We start from the raw sequence: 17673 nt of genomic DNA, 5'->3' as shown, positions 1-17673 counted from the left end.
TTTGGAGTTTAGCATTATGTAACTTGTGGTTGAAGCAGTTACATGTTATTGAAGACCATTAAGTGACACACATGTAACTAACTTCCGCAATATTTCAAATACGATGTATGTCAGTCTAAAGCATAATTTAGATACTATCTAAAGAGCATATAGTATTGTTTTTTTTTTTAGTTCTATAGAAACCTGCTCAGTGACAGCCGATGAGCAACTGAGGACATGCCAGTTTGTCTCGTTCACTGTGCACATTGAATACATATTCTCAGGCTTTGCCCCTTTTTGTCATTCCCCTTTCTTGTTGAGTTCATTTATTCCCTTGACTTGAAGTATGTCTGGCAGCCAGGTAACTGGTCACCAGTGGCTTGTGAATTGAGTGTTCTTTTGTTTTCATCCGTATGAGAATGCGTTCATCACAAATATGTCGGTGGGGAAAGCCATCCGATTGAACGACCGTAGTGTAAATCCCTAGTGGAACATGATGGTGAGGTTGGATGGTAGACCCCCCCCCCCCCCCCATTCCTGGACAGGAGTTTGTCTGACCGATTTCATGACCAGTTTTCTTTGGTTTCAGGGCATCCCCCCTACGAAAAAAGCAACAGTGCTACAGAAGGCTTCCTGGTCATCAAAGATTGGTGCCTACCTGAACACCTCGAGCCCCGGACAGCAGACATGTGGCACGCCACCCCCGCCAAGTCAAGATAGTGAGAGCAGGACCTTGGGAGGTGAGTAGATATGTGTTGGAGGAATGCTGTAGCGGTTGAGTATGGATATATAGTGGTGCAGCAAATGGAGGCATGTATGTATGTATGTATAAACTATTTTGTAGCGCGCTCCGTTACTTGAGAGTATCCTGGCGCGAGGGGAAAGGCGGGAAACAGAACCACAGAGAAAACAACTTATAATAAACTCTTGAATAAGTGTGTTTTTAGATTTTTCTTAAATAACGCCACGGTTTGGGAGGAACGCAGATGAAGAGGTAGAGCGTTCCACGCCCTGGCCACAATCACAGAGATTGACTGGCCACCAAGTCTGGCACGTTTGAAACGGGGAAGGTACAGTTTCAGCTGCGTGGAAGATCTAAGAGAGCGGGTTGGCACATAACAAATAAATCTCTTTCTCAAATAGATGGGGCCTTGGTTGTGAATGGCTCTGAACGCCAGCACCAGAGATTTAAACAAGATGCGCTGCGCAACCGGGAGCCAATGAATGGTGCTCATCTCAGCCCGTACGCTCTTCCATCTGGGGATGTTAAAAATCAGACGGACGGCCGCGTACTGGATGATTTGCAGGCGCTTCACCAGGTAGGCCGGAATACCGCTGAACAAAGCATTCGCGTAGTCCAGCCTTGCCAGTATAAGAGCTCGGGCAACCGTCTCCTTAGCCTCTTTAGGGAGCAGAGGAAAAAACTTGCGGAGCATTTTCAATGTGGCAAAGCAGGTGCCAGTCAGCTTTTTTATATGCTCCTCAAATCTGAGGTCCTCTGCAAACCAGATGCCCAGGTTTTTAGCCGGTCTTCCCATCTCTTTCGGGCTAGGGATGTTAGGGGGCCACAGTGTGTTCTTAAACAGAGGGGGGAAGGAACCGTAAAAAAGCACCTCCGACTTGTCCTCATTGCACTTCAGCTGGGCCTGAGTCAGCCAGCGAAATACAGAGGACAGACACCGATGAACTACTGATGGGTCCAATTTATCGTCAGGCCAGGTGAACAGCAGTTGGGTATCATCCGCATACCCAATTATCTTAGCCCCATACTGTTCCGCTAGATAAACCAGGGGGGTGATGTAAACATTGAACAGTAAGGGGCTAAGAGTGGAGCCCTGGGGGACCCCCGTGAGAAGTGGTTTAGGATTCGAAGCGTGGGGGGGCATCCAGACCTGCTGGGACCTGTCGGAGAGAAACGAAGACAGCCAGGACAGCACCGTTCCCCCAATGCCAATAGAGGACAGCCTAGCGAGAAGGAGATCGTAGGGGACGGTATCGAACGCGGCAGAGAGGTCCAATAAAATTAGGACCGCCCTACCGCCTCCGTCCAGACAGTCCCAGATCGCCTCAGTCATCTCCACTAGCGCTGTCTCAGTGCTATAAGTAGCTCTGAAACCCGATTGGGCAGGATGGAGGGCATTGGAAGATTCAACAAAATTCTCCAATTGTTGAAGCACCACCTTCTCACAAACTTTCGTAAGTGCTGGCAAAAGAGATATTGGACGATAGTTCCCAGGAACCGTCGCGTCCAGTCCTGGCTTCTTCAAAAGCGGCAGAAGTTTGGCTTGTTTCCACCCAAGCGGCACCGCCCCTGAAGCCAAGGAGAGGTTCACTATCTGAGTGATCTCAGAGCAAACCAAATCCGCCACCTCCGAAAGCACTCGAGCCGGGCACGGATCAGCGGGAGAACCCGATTTCAGAGATTGCAAGAGGGGCAGAATATCACCCTCAGTAACTTGGCCAAAGTTCAGAAGCTGTTGTCCAGAATGGGGACAGAGTATGGGACACATGTCAGTCACTGCACAGTCAGCAGACATACCTGCCATAAGGTCCTGTTGGATCCTCGCTATTTTACTAATAAAAAAGGTGGACAAATCCTCGCACCATTGCGCAGAGGACGGAAGAGCAACTGCATCAGCTACAGGCGCAACAAAGCTCTTGACAATGGCGAAGATCTCGCTGCTATTGTTATCTGCTTTTGCAATACGCCCTGCGTAGTAGTTCCCCTTTGCTCCCTTGATGGCTGCATAATAACTTTTCTGTGCTAGACGTAGAGCAGCTTTAGCCTCTGGGCTATAGCTGCATCTCCACGCACGTTCTAATTTTTTACAGCCAAGTTTCATCACCCTCAGTTCAGGAGAGAACCATGGTTGGGAGGGAGAGTGTCGTACCCTAGACACAGTTGTACGTTTGATGGAAGCAGAGGCCGCCTGCCGCACCCACTCGTTAAATTCGCCGACCGCCTTGTCCAGAAGCATCGTAGTTTTCGGGCGAGCTCTGGACAGGGCCTGTCTAAACACGGGCAAGTTAATCTTTTGGGCGTGACAGATGGTGGGCGTGGGACCAGGTTCCTCAGATAACCACTCAAACCTGACCAGGTCATGGTCAGACCAAGTTGTTTTTTCCACTGTCACAGATTGAATCGGGAAATTGGAGCAGACCAGATCAAGCAGATGACCTCCCTCATGAGTTGGGACAGTAACCCATTGATTGAGCTGCGCCAGGGTAAGAATTTCGCCGAGCCTGCGGGCATCCGGTGAGTCAGGGGTATCTACATGAATATTAAGGTCGCCGACCAAAAGGAAACTAGGGAAGCTTAAGGCCCGCGGCACTATATATTCTTCTAAGGAGTCAAGGAAATGATTGGCCTGGCCAGGGGGCCTATAGATCACGGAACCACCTAAGGTGAAGTGCGGGGATAATTTTATAGCAAAGTGAAGAACCTCGCCATCAACACCCGCAATCGGAGGCTCAGCAGCAAAGGACCACCCCTCCCTATAAATGACAGCCAGTCCGCCCCCTCTCCCCAAAGGTCTGTCTACCCTCGCAATCTTAAAGCCTCTGGGGACAGCAAGTTCCACACTCGGAGCGGAGGTGCTGGTCATCCACGTTTCCGTGACGAACAGCACATCCAGCTGGCCATCCACCAGAAGATCGAAAATATCCGCAGCATGTTTAACCATCGATCTGGCGTTAATCAGTCCCGCCCTAATGGTGGCAACACCGGCGTTCCTGACCAGGCGTGGGGGTAAGACAGGTTGGGGGAGGAAGCCACAGCTGGGGCACTCAGCCCAAGTTCCACCCAGATCTACACGTGGACATGGTAATCCTGCACAGGGGGGGGGCAAGCTTCACAAGATCGTGGCGAGAATACATACGTTTCTCTAGGCTTGCCATCCCTGCAGGAAGTCGGGCAGAATGGCTGGCCCTGGGCCCGTCCGGGGCACGGACGGGCACAGACGGGCCCTCCTTTGGCGCTCCTTCGGCGCGAAGACGGCGCGCCCGCTGCGCGCCCTATGAGGTACCATTATTTAACCCCCAAGCCCCTCCCCGAGCTGGACCGATACCTCCCGACCAGCCAGGGACCGGACCTCACTCAAGTTGGCGCCGCCCGACCTGGCCCTCCACAACAATCGGCACAGAGCAGCCGCGGTGGAACGGGGCGCAGGGGAACCGGGAAAACAGCACAAAGGTTAAAAACGGGTCCAAATTATTAAAAATACATACATCAGAATTATCTAATCAATTAGATGTAAAAGTGCAAATTCGATTTTTAAAAGCGCTAAAAGATGAATGCAGGAGAGCGAGTAGGCAGAAGAGTAAACTCGCAGTCTGCCTTTCTTTCCCCAGCGGAATCTCACAGTGCTGCCACCACTATGATCAGCCACGGCCAGGCATATTTGTTACTTTTCAGCAAGAGCCCACCCTAGCATTTGCAGTGGGAGGGCAGAGGGCTCACCACAATGATTTATTTGTTAATTGTGGAAGCCAGTCACACTGCAGTCCTTTACCTACGTTATAGACACCAAACATGCAAATCACCGTTCTTTCAACAGGGTGGTTCCATAGTGGCACGTAGGAAAATCAGACTTGGTTTCTCTTTGGAGAAGTCGGTTGCTCTCCCAAAGAGAAACTATAATTTCATGTTCTTGTATTTACTTGGGATCATCACACTAGCCTATATTGCTATGCTAGTACTGCTTGTTTAAAACTGGTGATGGCAAATAATTCCTTCTGTTGCGGCGTAAATTTAATCCTAAACCCTGAAGAAGGACCTTTGAAAGGGGCAGTGTGTAAATGCCTTGCAATCCGGGACGTATGAGGTTTAATACAGGTTTTTAGTATCTGTGAAAGATAGTTCAGAGAGAGAAAATATTCAGGCCCAGGTCATAGGGAGCCCTGTCCAATGAGGGTTTTTTACAAACTGTAATTTTAGAGACCTCTGTTGAAGAGAGACCTCTTGTTGACCTGAGAGTATCAATCACCGCAAGGATATCTTTCTCGTTGTTTGGGAGGTGCTATCCGCATGTCTCTGAGAAATCTAGTAAGTTACACATTAGCCATTCAAGCCTTAATGTTTTTCAGAGCCTTGAATGTAATATTCAGAATTGTCCAACAGAAAATGGCTCACCTCTAAACTACTTCTACACAGACCACATAATAATGATGCTCTTTCTGAAAGATGTTCATCTACATTTTACATTTGTGAGTGCTGTATGGACCCCAAGCTCTTTTAGGAGTCTAGAACGCGGAAGCTGATGGACTGTGCAGAATGTCTGCTTTTCATTGGTCTCTAGCGTCACCTTGTGGAAGATCAGTAACTATGGTCTAGCGTTGTTCAAAATCTTTATCACTGAAGACAACACCCTCATTTACTTCTTGGATGGATGGTAGAAATGGCTTCTTAATGTGCTGGCATTTTCTCCTTGTATGATGTTTGATGAAAGTGTGTTGAAAGTTATGAGCTGTTTCCACAGCCCTCAAATAATAACATCCCCAGCTTGTCCTTGCAGGTACTTGATGCATTTCCCTTTGGAAAAGGGCACAGCCCTTGACGTTTCAGAGGAGCAAGGCCTCCAAAAGATGATTGAGAACGATTGACTGCCCTCTCCTTGTTATGCACCAAGTAGTCCGTAAAGAAAGTAATGTTTGCTTATATGATTCTGTTACAGGTCTGGCAGGAAAGGCCCCGCCAGTACAAAAGATTGTTTATGCAAGCTCCAGAATGGAAAAAGAAAGTTGCTATATACTAATTGTGAGAAGTTGGCCTGGCATATGCTGTCCACTATTCTAGTGGGCACCTCGCTCCCGTCCAAACGAAACCTATTGATGATATGTTTAAGACAATCTTTATAGAAAGCTATCCTAGTGGTAGCTGTGGAGAGCAGCCTTCAGGCTAAGTCTTGAAGGAATGTAATGCAAAAACAACAGTTGATGGACAGAATGCAGAACAATGTCATACATTCACCCCAGTACAGAGATCTGGGCCTAAATCCATCGTTTTTTTTTTGCACTCTACACCACCCCAGTTCAGACATGGCCATATGCAAATCAGCTTTGACCCTGTGCCTGATGGGAACAGTCCAGCCCGAACTGCCAAGCCATGTCTTCACTGGACCGGAATCAAGCATCCTAGGACCGGTTTCTGGCTATCAGCCGTCATCAGCCAGGATAGCTTAACTCCAGTGGTGTGGAGAGCACGGGACTCACAACTGAGCATACCTGTCCCACTCGGAGTGACCAATGCAAAAACAACAGTTGATGGACAGAATGCAGAACAATGTCATACATTCACCCCAGTACAGAGATCTGGGCTGGAGGTTGTCATCCTGATTCCAGAACCACTGAAGTCCGTTAAGTAGCTACTCTGGTTACCAATTGTTAGTTAAAGCCATGGACAAGAAGGGGGGCGTGGTTTGGGACCCTACAATTCTTGCTGACTTCAAACGCCTCAAATATGAATACAAAGTATTTGTGAGTAAACAAGCCCATTTAGGGGTTGAAGCCCAGAAAAGCAAAACATTCTTAAACTCTTATCCTATTAGGGCCTGGAGATCTTTAGGAACCTAGCTAAAATTTAAACACAAAAACTGTTTACTTAAATCCATTAAAGATCACCACAGGAATATTACATTTAAAACAGCTGAGATCTTAGAGGTCTTTGAATCATTTTGTCCTTCTCTTTACACTACTAACATAACGTTACCAAAGAGGCATGCCTAGAAGTTTTACAAAATGTCTGCATGAAATCGCTCTGCAAAGATGACGTTTCTCTAAACAAGCCAATTGACAAAAGCAAAATCCTTGAACAACAACCACTCTGCTGGCAAGGCACCAGGCCCTGACTGGATGCCTACTAGCCTTTACAAAACATTTGCTCACACTTTATTCCACATTGGGAAATGCTACTTATTCACTTCGCCTCCACTGGTAAAGTCACTGGTATGGTGGCTAAAGCTATCATTGTTGCCATCTCTAAAGAAGGTAAAGATCACTCCAATCCTAAAAGCTTCTGGACGACTTTGACAAATGCATGGGAGCTGAACCCTAATATTCACGTGCACGCCAATATTCTGAACACCCCAATTTTTACCTAATCAATTTGTCTCAAAAATCTCCAGTTGATCTAGCAGTTTGAAGCTACACTCATCAGAAACATGCACAATTTAGTAGAATAAATATGGAGGCATTAATAACGGAGTTCTAGATCGAAAATAAGGCTAAAATAATGAGTTTATTTCAAAATTATTGATAAACGCAGTACAGAGAAAAATGCATGAATAGTCTTGAAGGCCCAAATACAGAGTCCTAAATCTTTGATAAAATCCCTAATTATACAAGTCTATGCAAAAAAACGAGGGTCAGACTTCTAAGAGTACAGACAACATCCCAGTGGAGAATAAAGGAACAAGTGGATAGTCGCGAAGAAAATGGAAAATAGCCCCAAAAGTGAGGAACAAAGAGCTGAGGGCTGAGCCATGGTAAGCCAAGCCAAGCAAAAAACAGATTCCAAAACCCAGGAGTTTTTATACCCAATTCTTGCAGACTAGTAATTGATTTTGCAAATTCAACATGGCATGATCATGGTTAGGGTTGCATTGGCAAACCAGAAACAGCAACTTACGGCCAGATTCGTCAACGTAAAATCGGCTCGCAAAGGGCCAGATTCTGAGAATCTGCCCCTTTGCGAGCGCAATTTTTGCATTTGGGATTCATCATCCCAAATGCAAAAATCGCTATTATAGAATTCGCAATTTTGCGAGGAATTGCATTTAAGGAATCTCTATTTGAGATTCCTTAAATGCAATTCATGAAACATTTAAAAATTGCAGATTTGCTATTTTGGGCCACTATTTACCGCGAAGTCAAACCTTGTGGTAAATAGCGGAAACTTAGAAAAATGCACTTAAGTGCATTTTTCTAAGTTGTATGTTACACACACATATGTCCTTGGGACATGTGTGTGCGTAACACCAGCGTCCAATATCATTTCAGGGGTGCAACAGGGTGTCCTTTGGACACCCCTGCAACCTTAAAATCGCAAACTCAAAATGCAAATCGCTAACAGCGATTCGCACATTGATATGTCTTCCCATTTATTCCTATGGGCCTTTAGGCCCATAGGAATGAATGGGGAGTTATTCCTTATTTGCGATTTAGCAATTAGCTAATTGCAAATAAGGAAGCAGTAAGAATCTCAAAATAAATTGCGATTTGTAAATGAATCCTGTTTTGCGAGTCTGTAATAGCGATTCCTTAATGATCGCTATTACTGACTCGCAAAACGGGACTTTGATGAATCTAGGGGTTAATGTTTTACATTTTTAGTATTAACCCATTTCTTAAGTTGAGCGAAATCTTCCATCTGCTCCCTCATCAAATGCACTCTGGAGATTTACAACACAAAATTAAACTTTTCTTAAACAATAGCTCATAGAAATAGTGTGGCTGCAAAGGAACTTCTAGCAGAAGTCCTTGAACATGATACTTTGGGTACACAATGGACGTTTCATTCGCAATACACACTTCCTAACATAGTTGTCCATCTTTGAATGTTTGACGTCATTCACTTGTTTCTACGTACTAGGGGAGAGATGACTTGCAGCAGAATACTGATTGAGAGGGGGAATGAGTGGGAGCAAGATAAGCAGAACACCAGAAACTGCACCCATTAAAAAAAAAAATACTACGAAAATGTGGCATAACTCCTTCACAATATTAATTACACTTCCAAGTGACATAGCACATTTGTTTCAAGTACAACATCATCAATTCATTGGTACAGCTTTATGCATCATTAAAACCCTTAATTTTCAAAAATAATTTTCACCGGATATTTGCACATTTTTGGAAAAGCTACCACACAGAATAATAATAATAGCACTGGGATTTGTAGAATGCGCTCATCACCCGTGAGGATATCCAGGCACTGTAGGTGCAAGGAGATTAAGTGATTTGCCTAGAATCATAAAATGACTCTAATCTGGACCCCCCAGCTCTAAAGACGGCAGCTCTGGTCGTTACACCACATCCTCTCCCTCTTCCCGGAAGCAAAAAAAGATGCAAAAATATTAGCCAAATGCCTTGAATCTCTTCTAACCATGTTAATCAACATCTCTCTATCGGGATTCGTCAAGGGCAGATTAGCAAGCGATTGTAATCCACTTCTGTGCCATATAATTGATAAAGCCTTTTCCTAAGCCTTTTCCTAATTGGAAGCTGCGATTGATATATTGTTGACCTTACTTTGTAGCAACGTTCCACAAGTATAATCTGGGTCACTCGTACCCTAAAATGATCATGGCATGATATGCATCTCCCACAGTGAGGAAAAATGTAATGGTTCGACCTCTGACCCTTTTACGTCCTAAGCAAGGTGCTCGTTAAGGTTGCTCACTATCTTTTTTTATTCCTTTTAGAGATAGATGCCTTACTTATGATAATTAATGTTTCTGCTGATATCAAAAAGGTCCGTTTCAGCTCACATGTGCTCAAAACTACTGCATAAGGAGATGACATTTAGATTTTTCTCAGAAGACCCTGATTCCACCATACCTGTTGTCATAAATTATTCGCTCACTTTCTACTTTCTCGAGTTACTTTTTGAATAAAAACAAAACATTCCTTGTCACCCCTCCTGCATTGATTCTTTGGGCCTTCAACGGCAATCCAAATGTTTCAAATATTTGGGTAGCTGATTCTCTAGTGACCTAACTGAATCGACTGCACAACGAACAAAAAACCATCTAAAAAATCAAAGACTTACTTCTGTCATGATCACCCAAACCCATTTTATGATTGGGTAGAATGGAGATCTTGAAAATCATGGTGAGCCCCTTCGTTACTTTTCTTTCTAGTATACTCCTTATTAGACTCTCTTTAATTTGTTCTTCTTGACCTTGGATAGAATCTTCGCGGAATTACTTTGGCTAAATAAATTAAAAAGGAATTGCTCCTAAAACCTTTGACTACCTTATGAGAAGGGTAGTTGTAGCCTCGCACACTGGTTTGAATAATAGACTGCTTTCCTTTCTGCTCACAAATCCTGCTGGTTAATTGATGACCCTAGTGAAAGGTCTTTGGTCTTTCAGTTAGAAGTAACTGAGTTGTGAGATGGATGCAAGGGCCGAAATTAATGATAACACATGAGCAGACTCAAACTGACCTCATTTAACAAAAAGCACGTGAAACGGGCATCTTGATAACTTTTTTAAAAATCTGCAACATGTTCACCAATTGCTTTGTAGAAAATGAGTATATCGTAGGCCAATTTGATTTAGGCATAATATGTCTTGAGCTAAAAAATACTAAGAAAGCAAACAAATTTAGCTCAATGTTGAAGAAAACGAAGCAAGAAAAAGTGCTTATTTCAGTGTAGAGATAAGGACAGCCTTTTTGCATTCCAATCTGGGGTTATGTACATTTTAAATCTTGAACAAGTAGCAATATTGTTCTGGTTACAGCTGGCATTATCCAAGTGTTTAAGATTTAAAATGCACTGCTTTTTAGGACTCGTGCAGCGGGAGCCCTTTTGTGTAGGGTTCCAAAACGGAGCCTGGAATCGCACACGCTCGTGCGTGTGCTTTTCATTTTGGCTTCCGGGATTGGCCTTTGCGAGTGTGTGTTTCTGAAAGACGGCACGCAATAGGCCAAAGGCGGGCGCATTGCTCCGCCCATGGCCTATCGGTATCTGTTACGCGCACCAAAGGCCATGTGGTTTCAATTATCGTGCCCAGACACGGGCGCTATAATTAAAAACACATGTTTGCTGTGTCGCTCGTTCGCGCACCACTCGCAGTGTTTTGCTCCCGTCAAATTTTTCAATGCAAAACATTCAAATTCCAAAACTTGGTTAAACCTTGTTTCAGTTCAGAGGTTTAGACCAGGCCAGCCTGGAGGCTCACTGTGTTTGATAGTTTGTAGGGTGCTCACACCTTCTGCAGAGATATTTGTACACCAGACAGATGGATCTCTGGCTCGAGTCACGTTAATGAAGCAAGCTGTCAGCTACGGGTTCCAACAGAAGTGATGTGGATAGGGGTGCAACGTGCTGCAAACCGTGTGACGTGAAGGGACAGGATTTCATCTCAGGAAATAGTGCAGCGGGTGGGCAGCGCCTCTGGCTGGTCACAGGTTCGGATCTCGATGGGGCAAACACAATCTTTCATCATTCAAAGTAAAATCAAGAGTACCTTTGAGTCGGGCTATTACCGCTCCTGTCATTCAAAGCACTTTAAGTGTCCGCATTATATATTAACAAAAATATTCTCAACAACATTAATATGAGGTACTTGTGAAAAGGTGCCAGGTGACAGCTGATGCCCGGCCCTCAGGTGGATAGAGGGTGCAGCTTCCAAGCTCCCTGGTATTCTGCCACAGCGATTCCTCGAGCACAGAAAAGCAGAGGTCCAGTTACTGTGGCCTACATAACACCGAGTCCTCATGGTAAGTTTTGTGTTCAGCTCTTTTGTTGCATCCGAGGTTGTGTGCCGAGTTCTGAGCGCCTCACCCGTAGGGTTTGACCTGCCGTGGAAGCAACAAATGGGACTTGTGTCCACTTCTGAAAACCGTACATCAATAAAGATGATTCTATTAATGGTATCTTGCTTTTTTTTTAAAATAAATGGCGCAAGGCTACACATTTCGACCCTTCAAAGCACATAAAACAACAGCTGGTATTACACAATTTTTTGGTGCGCATGTGTAATGCATCTAGTGTCGGAGGCAGAGCGTGGAGTATTGCGGTTCGCAAGCCTCGTCTCCAGTTTTGTGTACAATTCTGGGCACACATCTGGATTAGTGTGTCTCATTCGCGCGGACATTTCGGGAGTGCTTGTCTCTGAGGGTCACGTTTGCAATTTTGGGTTGCGTTCCAGAGGCCTCTTCCTGGGGGCTGCGCACAGGTGCTCAACGCCTCTCCTGCAGGGTCGTGGGTAGTTATGGAGGCCGTGTGTGGGTCTCGGGATCTTGGACCTCTGCCCAGGTCTCGGGGCTCTCTTAACATCCGGAGAAATGGAAAAGTGAAAATCTACATTGATTCAGAAAGGCTGCCTGAGGCAGTCTTTTTTTGTGATAAGTTTGTAGCATTGTTTATCTATTTTATTTTGAATAGTTCTTGAACTTTATGGGATGTAAATATTATGTTATATTTGATCTGACTGGGCAATCTGAGAGCCAACAGCAGTCGAGCGAGCAAAGACATATGGGTACAGTACATGGCTGCAGCTTCAAGAACAGAAATGGAAGTGATCACTTTGTCTGGGAGCACATCTGATTTTCCTATCATAAACGACTGCATGCACAGGTGTCTGCTGTACAGGTCTCTTCCCGCAGTGCATTCACAGGCTGTGTGCTGTGCAGGTCTGTCCCTGCAGTGCGTGCATGGGCTATGTGTGCTGTGCTGGTTTCACCCCACAGTGCTTTCACGGGCTCTTATGTAGTTTTGGCCCCCTCTCCCCTCGCTTGTACGTGCTCTGTGTGCTATACTGTCCCCACCCTGCAGTGCGTGCACAGGCTGTGTTTGCTGTGCAGGTCTGTTCCCGCAGTGCATATATGAGCTGTGTGTGCTGTCTGCCTCCTCCACCCACTACCCTGCTGTGCCTGCAAGCGCTGTGTGTGCTGTACAGGCCTTTTCCCCATCCGTATCTGCATGGGCTGTGTGTGTTGTGCTGTACTTCTGCTGCGGTGCCTGGATGGGTCTGTGTGCTGTGCTGGTACCCCCCCTGCAGTGTCTGCATGGTCTGTGTGTAATGTGCTGGGCCCCCCTGCGGTGCCTGTGCAGGTTGAGTGATGTGGTGGCTTCACCCTCCTGTGTCTGTGTGTGCTATGCCAGTCTCACCCCACAGTGTGTGTGCACGGGATGTGTGTGCACGGGATGTGTGTGCTGTGCAGGTCTCTCTCTGCAGTGCGTATACCGGCTGTGTGTGCTGTGTCTGCCACCCTGCGGTGCCTGAACGGGCTGTGCATGCTGTGCAGACCTTTTTCCCCATCCGTATCTGCATGGGCTGTGTGTGTGGTGCTGAACTTCTGCTGCGGTGTCTGCAGGGGTCTGTGTGCTGTGCTTGTACACCCCCCCCCCCCTACAGTGTCTGCATGGTCTGTGTGTAATGTGCTCGGGCCACCCTGCAGTGCCTGTGCATGTATTGTGTTGTGGTGGCTTCACCCTCCTGTGCTGTGTACTATGCCAGTCTCACCCCGCAGTGTGTGCATGGGATGTGTGTGCTGTGCAGGTCTCTTCTCGTAGTGCATGCACGGATTGTGTGTGCTGTGCAGGTCTCTCTGCAGTGCGTATTCTAGCTGTGTGCCACCCCGCGGTGCCTGAACGGGCTGTGCATGCTGTGCAGGCCTTTTTCCCATCGGTATCTGCATGGGCTGTATTGATGTGCTGGACGCCCCCCATGGTGCCTACATGGGCTGTCATCTGTGCAGGTCTCTCCCCGCAGTACCTCCAGGCTCTGTGTGCAGGCTTTTTCCCCATCACTGTCTGCGCAGGCTGTGTGTGCTGTGCTGGACTCCTCCCGCACACCTCTCCTTCCATGGTGGCTACACAGGCTGTGTGCTGCACCCCCACGTCGCCTTTATGGCTTTGTGTGCTGTGCTGGACTCCCCACACCTCCACTGTGTCTGCACGGGCTGCGTGTATTGTGCTGAACTCCAAAGTGTATTTTTGGATGGGTACGCCTACTCTGCATATCATTAGCGTTAGTTGTCACTCTCATCCGTGGCATTGTTTTTAGCGGCAGCTATCGCTGGAAAACTGGCGATGTTGGCAGTTTGCAACAGCTTGGGAATGGAGCGATGAATCCATCGCCACTTTTGCCACGCTAAAATGCTGATAAATCGGCTAAAGTCCCTGAGAGTATGCCCTTAAACTGCTTCCAGGAGCTGAGCGGAAGTACAAGGAGGTAGAGGGTACAGAGTCTAAATGTACAACAGAGGGTCATGAGTGAGTAAACATACTTTACATAGTTTACATATTTGCATAGCTCCCAGAGGCACAACTAGAGTCAAAATCGGCAGAGTGTAGTTGCAGGGGCTCTAAGAAGGGGTGAAAGAACAACAAAGCCTTGTTAAGTAAATGATCTTTTTAAAGACCTGTGAAGTACTCTGGTGCGGCAGACCACAACAGCTCCTCTCCCCCCACATGAGCCAGGCAAGAGGCCTGGTGTTGCTCTGGCCCTTGGGCCATTCACACCTCGGCTCCCAATGTGCCGGACCAGCCCAGAAGCAGTGTTTTGCCCTGACACCTCCGCGCAAGGCCACCAATGGGGGTGTGGATAAAAGGGATGTCGGGCCTTCATTCCACCTTGTACCTCTAATTGAGAGTGCTAATACCAGGTATTGAGTTAGGGGAGCATGTGTAGTGAGAGATCCATTGGCTTCCTATGAGAGCTGTTCTTATCACACTCATAAATAATTGCCAAAGAGTATATCACTGCATACCTCTTTGCCTAGTGAACATGTTAATACTAATATTTGGGGGATCAATTTTGTTTTACTTTTAAACATCTTTTATTTCCTACCTTTGCACCTTCTGTTGTCTTTTTGCTGTTATTGTACACACTTTGCTTTTTTATTTACGCTTATGTTTCTTTGTTTTGCTTTTTTATTTTCTATATTTCTTTTTAAATTGCACATTTGCTTTATTAGTTCTTTCTTATTTTTAAATTAACTTGTACCTTTCAATATACTCTTTCTTTTCTGGCTCCCGTTTTCTTTTTCTCAGTTTGAAATGCTTTTAACTACACACTGTGTCTTTCTCAATGCCTCTTTCCAAACCATGGTGAGGCATTGTTCTGTAAACGTGCCCGCACCTGTAGATAGTGCCTGCCTAAATGCTAGTGAAGAAATTATCTGTGGAATAACGCTATCCTATGGGATTTAGTTGGTCACAATGCTCGCATAATGTCAGGGCTAATTATTTCTGTTCCTGTCTCTTTTTATGCCTCTCATAAAGGAAAAAAAAACACAAAGTTGTGGCATTACAGTGACATGCAGCCTCGCCTGCAGCAGGGCTCGCTCCAGCGCCAGAGCACTTCTAAAACCAATTTGTTTAGCTGTTCACTGTCTCTTCGACGTGGCTGCAAATGTTACCTCTTCTTTCCAATCAAAAACACAGCAGGGTGGACCATCTGCTCTGCACGGCCTCCCCTGGCGCCTCTCTCGGCTGATGGTTTGTACAGCTACAGGCCGCACGTAGAATCCTTGCACTCACTGCCCTTTGCTACAGATTCCACAGTGACAAGGTTTGTCTGATGAGTGACAACAAGTGTAAAGTGAAGTGTGAAAAGGTCAGTCTTCCCGAACTGAAATGCTTCAAAACTTTCATTAGCATATATTTGCAATGCAAGTGACGCTTTATGATGCCGATGGGGTTGAAACAATTGACCACAACAGCCTCTCAAAGTTATTGATTTTGTTGGAACGTACAAACCACGTGTTTATTAAAACATACTCTGCTGGATTCCAAGTCGGCTTCAGCCATGTCCAAAAGGCAAATTATGCTGCAGAGAAACGGATATATGCATATTTTTCCAGTTGCTTGCATTATAAAGAGATATTTCATCAGTCTGGTGTACCAAAAAGTTGAACCAAAGGGGATGATGGACGGAGTGTTGAACATTGCAAGCACTCACCCCCAGTCAACTGATCTGGGTTTAATCCATCATCATTCTTTAGCTCACTCCGCCAACCCAGTTCAGACATGGCCATATGCAAATCAGTCTTACCCTGTGCCTCATGGGAACAGTCCAGCGCGAACTGCCAAGCCATGTCTTTCTGGACTAGAAACAAGCATCCTGGGACCGGTTTCTGGCTAATCAGCCGTCCTCAGCTAGGCTAGCTTGAATCCAGTGGCAAAGTGAGCAAGGGACCCATGTCTGGGCATACTCTGCCAACTTAGGGTGAACAAAGCAAAACCAAAGGGGATGATGGACGGAGCGTTGAACATTGCAGGCACTCACCCCAGTCAACTGATCTGGGTTTAATCCATCATTCTTTAGCTCACTCCGCCACCCCAGTTCAGACATGGCCATATGCAAATCAGTCTGACCCTGTGCCTCATGGGAACAGTCTACCCCGAACTGCCAAGCCAGGTCTTCCCTGGACCAGAAACTAGCATCCTAGGACCGGTTTCTGGCTAATCAGCCGTCAACCAAACCCAAAAAGTTGAGACCCGTTAATACTGTTTCATACAACAGATGGGATTTCAGTGCCAGCACCCTGAAAGGCACGCCTATGAATAAATATACTTACATGCCACATTTGGCGTAGTGAATGGCCTCAAGGCACCATTTTTGTTAGATAAGCCCATATTGCCCACTGTAATGGTATTCAACTTGACGACCTCAGAAGGATCAAAAGGCCGCCGGAATTCCACCCTCTGATCTGCATGTCACACACAGGTGTAAGCAGCGAGCGTTTAAGTAACCGGCCCATTTTTCGTAAATAGGCTAGCACTTGAATTGACATGTAGATTCTGCACCACAGTTTTTACTAATTGCGGTCACTTAGGGACCATGGTGCCGAACAATGGGATTTTAAGCCCTGCCAGCCGGGGCAGGCCACTGCTGATAAAATCTGAAGGCTGCAGAGAACAAACCGTTAATGGCCGCCATCCTGGAATAATATGTTCCATGTTGAACAAATGTGCTTACCTCTGAGAGTTTTTTTTTTTTTTTTTTTTTTTTTTAAAAAAATTTTTTGAAAACCTTTATTGTGCTCAAAGACAGTACAAATACGGGCCCACAACCGTCTGGCCGGCCACGGTCACACATTTAGCACTGGTGCATGCAATACGACGCCAGGGTAATGCGGCACGACAATGGTTGCAATACAAGAACAGACTGGAAAGCGCCGTCATACCTAGGCACAGGAGCAATGTAGGTTAATTTCAAAGTCTTTTTTTGTGCAAATAGTAAGGTCAGGTCATGCTGCTCCGTACTTGAACAACGAAAAAGGAAAAGCAAGGTCCATGTAGGCGGGACTCGACAAAAAAACATCAAGTTCTGGCAGAGCAATTCACAACATTCAAGTCCCGACCAGAGGATGGCTACAGAATAGTAAGACCACAGGAAGCTGTCTCAACAACCCACCTTCAATGGCGCCACCACCCATCCCCCAGCATACCTAACACGGGCCTAAGAAAGAAGGAAAAATCATAAGAAAGCAAAAAAGGAACCATAGAAAAAAAAAAACCTCAACTAATAATTAACCCCCCACCCTACACACATGCAGAGGCTATGGCCTACCCCCCCCTAGCAGAGTGTCTGTCGCCCCGTAAACCCGAAATATAGGAAGAGAAGAGAAAAGAGGAAGAAGAGAAAGCGAAAGTGAAAGTAAGAATAAAGAACAAAGTCCAATGACATAGGGAGTAGGAACAGGAACCCCGTCCCTAAACGCCCCTAAGAAAGATCCGGGAGGAGGGTCCAATTAAACATGCGCGCAAGCTCCGCCGGTCCAATAAGCAATCCCCACCCCAATAATAACATCAATAGAGCTGCAGCAAGCAATACAGTGGGGAGTGAATCAATGCGCAATCAGCAATAAAACCAGCCAAGTTCGGGGTCCACCCTACCTCCACACACCCGCCCGGGAACTAAGCAAAGAAAATCCCTTATCCCTGGCCAGTCCTGGGGCTCAGTCTCTCACCCCCTCCGCTCGCTAGTCCGGTGTAGTGCTGGAGAACAAAGGAAG

The 17673-nt window shown here is 46.2% G+C and overlaps 1 protein-coding gene across 1 annotated transcript in view; it reads left to right on the top strand.

Moving 5' to 3' along the window:
- L3MBTL2 (L3MBTL histone methyl-lysine binding protein 2) overlaps positions 1 to 17673 on the top strand; it is a 329605-nt gene that overhangs the window by 85212 nt on the left and 226720 nt on the right. Inside the window, exon 4 of the mRNA XM_086958249.1 lies at positions 569 to 719. Coding sequence (XP_086814375.1) covers positions 569 to 719 — 151 coding nt within the window. The remainder of the gene's footprint in view (positions 1 to 568; positions 720 to 17673) is intronic.

The sequence above is a fragment of the Lissotriton vulgaris genome, chromosome 1_1 (assembly GCF_964263255.1).
Source record: "Lissotriton vulgaris chromosome 1_1, aLisVul1.2, whole genome shotgun sequence".
Classification (NCBI taxonomy): domain Eukaryota; kingdom Metazoa; phylum Chordata; class Amphibia; order Caudata; family Salamandridae; genus Lissotriton; species Lissotriton vulgaris.
The sequence above is the reverse complement of the archived record's forward strand: the minus strand, read 5'-3'. Positions and strand labels throughout refer to the sequence as shown.